This window comes from Poromitra crassiceps, assembly GCF_964638095.1.
Source record: "Poromitra crassiceps genome assembly, chromosome: 1".
In the NCBI taxonomy this organism is placed as follows: domain Eukaryota; kingdom Metazoa; phylum Chordata; class Actinopteri; order Beryciformes; family Melamphaidae; genus Poromitra; species Poromitra crassiceps.
The window spans coordinates 5,044,887-5,054,886 of NC_139623.1; the positions used below are offsets into that span (position 1 = coordinate 5,044,887).

General features: G+C 43.6%; 1 protein-coding gene across 1 annotated transcript in view; it reads right to left on the bottom strand.

The window, feature by feature from the left end:
* The window catches only part of znf407 (zinc finger protein 407), a gene marked incomplete at its 5' end in the record, with an annotated part of 348,519 nt that overhangs the window by 192,369 nt on the left and 146,150 nt on the right, over positions 1-10,000 (bottom strand). Inside the window, one exon of the mRNA XM_083647717.1 lies at positions 9,483-9,557. Coding sequence (XP_083503843.1) covers positions 9,483-9,557 — 75 coding nt within the window. The remainder of the gene's footprint in view (positions 1-9,482; positions 9,558-10,000) is intronic.

Sequence of the window (10,000 nt, forward strand, 5' to 3'; positions counted from 1 at the left end):
CTGTGTTGTCTACCTGAACATTAAACTGTGTGTATGTGACGCCTGTGTTGTCTACCTGAACATTAAACTGTGTGTATGTGACACCTGTGTTATCTACCTGAACATTAAACTGTGTGTATGTGACGCCTGTGTTATCTACCTGAACATTAAACTGTGTGTATGTGACGCCTGTGTTGTCTACCTGAACATTAAACTGTGTGTATGTGACACCTGTGTTATCTACCTGAACATTAAACTGTGTGTATGTGACGCCTGTGTTATCTACCTGAACATTAAACTGTGTGTATGTGACACCTGTGTTGTCTACCTGAACATTAAACTGTGTGTATGTGACACCTGTGTTGTCTACCTGAACATTAAACTGTGTGTATGTGACGCCTGTGTTGTCTACCTGAACATTAAACTGTGTGTATGTGACGCCTGTGTTGTCTACCTGAACATTAAACTGTGTGTATGTGACACCTGTGTTGTCTACCTGAACATTAAACTGTGTGTATGTGACACCTGTGTTGTCTACCTGAACATTAAACTGTGTGTATGTGACGCCTGTGTTATCTACCTGAACATTAAACTGTGTGTATGTGACACCTGTGTTGTCTACCTGAACATTAAACTGTGTGTATGTGACACCTGTGTTGTCTACCTGAACATTAAACTGTGTGTATGTGACACCTGTGTTGTCTACCTGAACATTAAACTGTGTGTATGTGACGCCTGTGTTATCTACCTGGACATTAAACTGTGTGTATGTGACGCCTGTGTTGTCTACCTGAACATTAAACTGTGTGTATGTGACGCCTGTGTTATCTACCTGAACATTAAACTGTGTGTATGTGACGCCTGTGTTGTCTACCTGAACATTAAACTGTGTCTATGTGATGCCTGCGTTATCTACCTGAACATTAAACTGTGTGTATGTGACACCTGTGTTGTCTACCTGAACATTAAACTGTGTGTATGTGACGCCTGTGTTGTCTACCTGAACATTAAACTGTGTGTATGTGATGCCTGTGTTATCTACCTGAACATTAAACTGTGTGTATGTGACACCTGTGTTGTCTACCTGAACATTAAACTGTGTGTATGTGACACCTGTGTTGTCTACCTGAACATTAAACTGTGTGTATGTGACGCCTGTGTTATCTACCTGAACATTAAACTGTGTGTATGTGACACCTGTGTTGTCTACCTGAACATTAAACTGTGTGTATGTGACGCCTGTGTTGTCTACCTGAACATTAAACTGTGTGTATGTGACACCTGTGTTGTCTACCTGAACATTAAACTGTGTGTATGTGACACCTGTGTTGTCTACCTGAACATTAAACTGTGTGTATGTGACGCCTGTGTTGTCTACCTGAACATTAAACTGTGTGTATGTGATGCCTGTGTTATCTACCTGAACATTAAACTGTGTGTATGTGACACCTGTGTTGTCTACCTGAACATTAAACTGTGTGTATGTGACACCTGTGTTGTCTACCTGAACATTAAACTGTGTGTATGTGACGCCTGTGTTGTCTACCTGAACATTAAACTGTGTGTATGTGATGCCTGTGTTATCTACCTGAACATTAAACTGTGTGTATGTGATGCCTGTGTTATCTACCTGAACATTAAACTGTGTGTATGTGATGCCTGTGTTGTCTACCTGAACATTAAACTGTGTGTATGTGACGCCTGTGTTATCTACCTGAACATTAAACTGTGTGTATGTGACACCTGTGTTGTCTACCTGAACATTAAACTGTGTGTATGTGATGCCTGTGTTGTCTACCTGAACATTAAACTGTGTGTATGTGACGCCTGTGTTATCTACCTGAACATTAAACTGTGTGTATGTGACACCTGTGTTGTCTACCTGAACATTAAACTGTGTGTATGTGACACCTGTGTTGTCTACCTGAACATTAAACTGTGTGTATGTGACACCTGTGTTGTCTACCTGAACATTAAACTGTGTGTATGTGACACCTGTGTTGTCTACCTGAACATTAAACTGTGTGTATGTGACACCTGTGTTGTCTACCTGAACATTAAACTGTGTGTATGTGACACCTGTGTTGTCTACCTGAACATTAAACTGTGTGTATGTGACGCCTGTGTTGTCTACCTGAACATTAAACTGTGTGTATGTGACACCTGTGTTGTCTACCTGAACATTAAACTGTGTGTATGTGACACCTGTGTTGTCTACCTGAACATTAAACTGTGTGTATGTGACGCCTGTGTTGTCTACCTGAACATTAAACTGTGTGTATGTGACACCTGTGTTGTCTACCTGAAAATTAAACTGTGTGTATGTGATGCCTGTGTTGTCTACCTGAACATTAAACTGTGTGTATGTGACACCTGTGTTGTCTACCTGAACATTAAACTGTGTGTATGTGACACCTGTGTTGTCTACCTGAACATTAAACTGTGTGTATGTGACACCTGTGTTGTCTACCTGAACATTAAACTGTGTGTATGTGACGCCTGTGTTATCTACCTGAACATTAAACTGTGTGTATGTGACACCTGTGTTGTCTACCTGAACATTAAACTGTGTGTATGTGACACCTGTGTTGTCTACCTGAACATTAAACTGTGTGTATGTGACACATGTGTTGTCTACCTGAACATTAAACTGTGTGTATGTGACACCTGTGTTGTCTACCTGAACATTAAACTGTGTGTATGTGACACCTGTGTTGTCTACCTGAACATTAAACTGTGTGTATGTGATGCCTGTGTTATCTACCTGAACATTAAACTGTGTGTATGTGACACCTGTGTTGTCTACCTGAACATTAAACTGTGTGTATGTGACACCTGTGTTGTCTACCTGAACATTAAACTGTGTGTATGTGACGCCTGTGTTATCTACCTGAACATTAAACTGTGTGTATGTGACACCTGTGTTGTCTACCTGAACATTAAACTGTGTGTATGTGACACCTGTGTTGTCTACCTGAACATTAAACTGTGTGTATGTGACACCTGTGTTGTCTACCTGAACATTAAACTGTGTGTATGTGACGCCTGTGTTATCTACCTGAACATTAAACTGTGTGTATGTGACACCTGTGTTATCTACCTGAACATTAAACTGTGTGTATGTGACACCTGTGTTGTCTACCTGAACATTAAACTGTGTGTATGTGACACCTGTGTTGTCTACCTGAACATTAAACTGTGTGTATGTGATGCCTGTGTTATCTACCTGAACATTAAACTGTGTGTATGTGACACCTGTGTTGTCTACCTGAACATTAAACTGTGTGTATGTGACACCTGTGTTGTCTACCTGAACATTAAACTGTGTGTATGTGACGCCTGTGTTATCTACCTGAACATTAAACTGTGTGTATGTGACACCTGTGTTGTCTACCTGAACATTAAACTGTGTGTATGTGACACCTGTGTTATCTACCTGAACATTAAACTGTGTGTATGTGACGCCTGCGTTGTCTACCTGAACATTAAACTGTGTGTATGTGATGCCTGTGTTATCTACCTGAACACTATTGTAAACGGCATTAGCTGGGACGGCATTAGCTCGGGAGGTAGAGCAGGTCGGCCAATGACTCAAGGGTTGGCGGTTCGAATCCCGCTCCCTCCCAGCTGTTGTCGTTGTGTCCTTGGGCAAGACACTTAACCCTCATTGCCTCGTATGAATGGGTATGAATGTCTATGAATGTTGGTGGTGGTCGGAGGGGCCGTAGGCGCGAAATGGCTGCCACGCTTCCGTCAGTCTTCCCCAGGGCAGCTGTGGCTACATCACCCGTAGCTTACCACCACTGGTACGAATGGTGTGAATGAATAATGATTCCTGTGAAGTGCTTTGGGTGTCTAGAAAAGCGTTATATAAAATCCAATCATTATTATTATTATTATTATTATTAAACAATTGGCTAATTCGGTCTATACCAAAACACCTGTTGAGGTGTCACTGAGCAAGGCACTGCACCCCGACTGCTCCACTGAAGCTGCTCAGTGAGCACCAGTAGAAGACTGTGGTTGCACCACTGACCTAAAAATATGGACAGAGCTATCCCATTGATTTTGGACTCCCGTTTGGAGTTGATTCGTTGGCCGTCGCCATGTTGATTTTTTAGTCAGCAGAGTGGGAGGGAATGGGTTGAGTCCTTACGCACCTCACGTGAGATGGCGGCAGGGATTCCGTTCCATTTGTTGCCGCGGGCCGGCAAATTGAAAGGTCACCGGCTCAAGTGGCCGGCTGAAAATATGCCAGATAAATAAATTCCTTATATAAAATAGCCTAATATTGTGTGACCTATAGCCTAAGTGATGTTGCCAATAAGCTACGACTTAAATAGAGACTTATTACATCATATTTTTTCCGCCCCCTGTATGTTGAGTGTTGGTGAAAAAGAAAAAAATAGCAGACGCTTTCTTTACTGTAGAGCGCCGTTTAAAAGCCGCACAACAAGCAGCATCAGTCCCGCCGGCCAGCGCTGGACCCGCTGTGAGGAAACACACAGGAGGAAACCGAAATGTCAAAACAGACATCCCTTGCTAGGCCAGTCCTTTTTTAATCGAGTAGCCTACTTCAGCCGAGGCCAGCAAGACGGCTCGAAAGAAACAGAAGCGTGCCTGCCGCCGTCAAAAGCGAAAGAGACCCGACGTATAGGCTGTCAATTTAGCGGAGGTAAAAAGCCTTTTTACCTGTGGGGGGAATCAATCAATCAATCAATGGCTCGCGCTTGTTGCCCGACGCTCGTATGATGAGGAGATGAATCAAAATGCTTACCACAAATAAAGCCACATGGGAGCCGAGAACGAGTGCAGGAGAGCTGACGCAGGTGCCAGGTGTGGAGTGGGAGAGATTAAGGTGCGTAGCCTATTGCTGGAGTTTCAAGTTGTGCGCTGTCTGCACTGACACTGTCGCACTTATTACTTTTAGCTAACGCTACGTTGTTTTTTCATCAAGGCAATGTCCAGAAGATATGGGTTCATGAGTGTCTGCAAATGCAGATAGATAGGCTACAGTAGGAGCATGCATGCATGTTGTCTGTTTCAATAACGAAAGCGTCCTTACCGAGAACGACGTAGAGGCTATAAAGAATAGATTCAAAACTAAATAAATAAATTGATTCAAAACGTTTATTATTTTATAACATCCTTTTTTTAATAGTGGCCGGTAAATATTCGATATGGCCGGAATTTTGGAACGTTACCGGCTGCACTGGCCGTCTGGGAAAATGTCTAGCGGAATCCCTGGATGGCGGTTTCACAGAGCCGCAGCTCCACCTGCTAGTGGTCCGTCATCAGCAAGCTGCGCGATCACTGGACAGGCGATCTGTCAATCAACCCCTTTTCTATCATCTATTTTACTTCAAACGGGCAAGTTATATAAAAAAGTGACCCCCCCTACAGTTGTTATGAAAAGATGAAATTAACTACGGTATATAGACCAAAACCGTGTTTTGCCCCCGACTGGAAAGATGTTTAATCCTGTTACAATGTCGGGCATTTTAACATGGGGGGAATGCCTAGTGCCCCCGACCCCCAAGTGGCCATTCGATGAACTACAGCTGTTCACTTCACTTCCGAGTCATCAGAGGAAAGCCGGGGGGGGGGGGGGGGGGGGGGTGGGGGAGTGAATGAGTGTAACTGTATGAAGGGCGGTGCTGAAAAACAGCATGGACCTTTGTCCTGACTTTCCCTGACATTCAAACAATGTGGATGAAACAGAGACTTGGGGCGCTTGTGGATGATGTAATCTAATCCAGATGAACAGCTGACAGTAGGAATCCAGTTGATCATGTGGGAGAGACGGAGAGGCATCTGGTTGGGCTGCGTGCTTCCATATCTGAAGCCACTTGTCATATCTACCACATGTTGTCAAAAGTCTTCATTTGGTTGAGGAGTAATGAAAAAGCCTGTTTCTATTTTAGCTGCTCGCCTGACAGATTGAGACGTGTTTAATGTCTCGTTTCAGCTTGTCAGCAAAGAGGGGGGGCTTCACAACTTAATCCACACGCACGCGCACACGCACACACACACACACACACACACACACACACACACACACACACACACACACACACACAGCAGGGCTCTGCTTCTGATAGACAGGGCCAAGCGGGAGACATTACATATATGAAAAACACACTCACACACCCACAAACACACGTACGCATGCATGCACACGCGGACACACAAACGCACGCACGCACGCACACACACACACGCAAACACACACACACTAGGGCATTCACGACTAGTGAATTTTACTAGTCGACTAGTCGTCCCTAAAGGTAGTCGACTAGTCTGAGTTTTTTTCTCCCCCCAATAAAAACGCTCAACTCACATCAAAAGGTCTCAAATACAACCAGGCAGCAGGGCTATTGAGATGCAGGCATAACTAGCTAATGTAGTAGACCTTTTCTGACCAAGCTTGATTCCCAAAGCATTTGGCAATAAATTAGTATAAAACGGCATCGCTGATGGCTGTTTTCTCTAACGTTATACTTTTATAATCCAGATAGGCCGAGGCTTCACACTCTAACGTTTCGTTGTTTTTCCACTTTTAATTTGAAGAGGAAAAAGGGAAATGGTACGTGTGAAATGATAGAATTGACAGACCAGTGTCAATTCAATGTACTATCACACCATTTCCCTTTTCGGCCTTCAAATTAAAAGTGTGAAACCCAGCTAACAAAACCGTTGCATTATTCACAAACAAATGGGTAACGTTACTTAAAGTGTAACTAACCCCCAAAACACTTTTTTTCAGCTTTTAACCAATATATACGACTTTGGGGGTGATGTGTGAAGAATGCTGGTCAAAATTTCCACATTTGAGAGCAAACTGTTGCCATTCTACCATTTGTATCATTTTTCAGCAGCATAACTGGCATAAGCGCCCTCTATGGGTGGAACACTGCTTTTTTTTTGCCCTCAAATGAATGGGAGATTTGGTACAACCTGACGTCACGTTGTCCCCAAAGACTATGGGATTTCAAGATAGTTACTCCCCTACTCCCCCTGTACCCTTCCCCGGCTCCTCACAACTCCAGGCCTATTCCCATGATGTCACAAGCATCAAAACCTGTTTGCTCTTAAAATACTGAACCAAACGTCGTCAAAGTTGGCACATGTCTTAATTATAGTTAGTTTCCCGCTGAATGTGTCATTACTTTATTAATATCTTACCTGGATAAGCTCAAATGATGTTGTTTATATTATCAGTCCGAGTTGGAAGCACTCTCTCCCGGCCAGTCAGGCGGGAGAGAGTCGTATGCTCATGCACGAGCCCCAAGCTCCGGGCCGCGAGCAGGAGCCCTCCTCGGCTCTCATGGCCGAGGCGGGGGCTTGGGCCTGGGGTGAGAACAGTCTGACATAACGTAGCGTTAACGTTACTTTATTCTCGTCAGAAAACACTCCGATTTGCATGTTAAAACAAGTTTGCAGCCTAGGAATAACTGGAAAACATTTGATTGATCTATTAACGTCAGAGGAAGCCAGGATTAGTCAAAACGATATCAGAAATACACAGCACGTCTGCCGTGTGACTTTTCCGGGTTTACTGTCCTGCGTGGGGGGGTACATACAGAGGTAGGCGACGAATTTCGAGGTTTGACTGACAGATTGAGGGCGAATGGCGTTACGAGATTTACTCACAAGCTCGTTTTAATGCTTTTCCATTGGTTGCATTTGATAAAAACCACACAGAGACGTGAAGGGTGACCAATGGCACCCTTGTTCCAGTAGCCCGGTGAAGCTCTGCACTCTGCGCTGGAGAGGAATAGGAGAGGTGCAAACTTTTGACAAGAATCATGGAAAAGGGAGAAACGAAAATTAAAAAGGGATTTCATGGTGCGGTATATGGCAAGTTGGACGAGGGAATGACGTGGAGAAATCTCACATTGTGATTACATGAGCGTGAGAGCGGGGCGTTTGTCGTGACTAATTGTGCTGTGCTGTGCTCTCGCGTCACTAGTCTCTTTAACGTAGTTAGACAAGGTCTGCCATGCTGCTATCCTGCTGGCTGTGTAGTCCTGCTTTGGGGCGCGAGGAGAGGTTTTCCTAAATTAACGTTAGTTAGTAAGCTAGCCTGGGCCACTGTCCACATACAGTCCGGTAGGATGCTTCCTAGTATCCATCAAAAGTCTTTCCTCACACCGTACAAACAACTGGCTGCACTAAAATGAAGTAATGGTTTATGCCAGTGGTTCTCAAATGGGGGTCCGGGGACCCCCAGGGGTTCGTGGCACTTTGCCAGGGGGTCCGCGAAAAGTTTTCAGGAAAATAAAAATATTATTATTTTTTTTTTGCAAAAGATTCATAGGTCAATGAAAATATGTTATGCTTTAAATGGTTCATGGATTACATTCTAATCTAACAAACATATCAATTTAAAAGTCAAGCACGTTACCATGGAAACAATTAAGCTTAGCCCAAAATCACAAATCAGAATGAGGGGGTCCCCGGTATATTTTCTATCTTGTAAGGGGTCCTTGGCTGAAAAACATTTGAGAACCTCTGGTTTATGCTATTGAGTATTCTAAAATAAAAACGAAAAGAAAGTGATGTGCGGTTTGTTATTGTTGCACTCGTTCTTCTTCGTTGATTGGAAGGGTTGCAAATGGTCGCAAGTTACCCACAGCGCCCCCCCAGTGGCATATCTGCTGTACTGCATTATTAACACTGCACTGTGGAAAGAGGGAAAACCAAGAATGACGACTAGTCGACTACTAAGCACAGTGTCGACTAGTGGTTTTACTAGTCGACTAGTCGGTGAATGCCCTAACACACACACATGCACGCACGCACGCACGTACACACAACACACACAAACACACACACATGCACGCACGCACGTACACACAACACACACAAACACACACAAACACACATGGTATAAGCACAAGATCATCCATCCTTAATTCAAGAGGGAGAGCAGAAAGTAAGAAGAGGGAGAAAGTTTGACAGAAAAAAGGCATAAGAGAGAGAGGTAGAGAGAGAAGAGAGAGAGAGAGAGAGAGAGAAGAGAGAGAGAAGAGAGAGAGAGAGAGAGAGAAGAGAGAGAGGTAGAGAGAGGAGAGAGAATGAGTGAGAGCCATTTAACTCGTTATGGGAGTATTTCCAGTTATATTTAACTTTGGTAGGGACATTTTCACTTTGCAGCATGCATACCTCCGTAGTACCGTAGTGGTAGTCAACCCACAACAACCAGAATGAATTGCCCACTGTAACTCTCATGATAATTCCCTACAAAAAATAAAAAATAAAGACTTAGTGGAATGTAAGATCCAGGACACAGGATGGAGCTACATACAGTAACCTGAATCTCATTTTCACTTTTGTGGAATCTAAATGTGCTAGAAGGAGTTTTACAGGGTTTTAGGTGGATTTTCTCAACAAGCTTTTCAAAATGAAAGTAGGGAAGTGGTGACCATAGATGTACTATGTACTGTATGTGCAGTAAAGTGAAATATGATTTATCATACGTAGGAGTGAATGAAGTTTACCTCGCTTTACGCTGTCCAACTCCATGTTTTCCCAGGAGGTGGGTGCTGAGGTGCTTCTTCATCACAAAGGCCCACCTACAACACACACACACGCACACACACACACACACACACACACACACACACACACACACACACAGAGAGAGAGAGATAACAGTATTAAGCCATGCTGTATGCTTGGATCGATCAATACAGGCTTTTGAAGGCCAATATTTTTAGATTCAAGCTGCCAACGGTTGACATTTTGTGCACATATTCATATCTTTACATTTGACCGTTTTCATGCCAAGTGTTTTCTTTGTGTGTTCATGCTGGCTATCACTGCTCATGCTAACTAACTGCCCAGTTCTTCTTCTGCTTATTCAAATCAAAGCAGAAACCTCTAATATAGATGGAGACATCCACACTTCCAGTATCTGTGCCAGGGAGGTTTCACCACGGCCACACCCACTTAGGAGACTGCTCAGTGAATGCCAAAGCTTTCATGAACCGGCTGCAGGCTTGACATTCATTTGAAT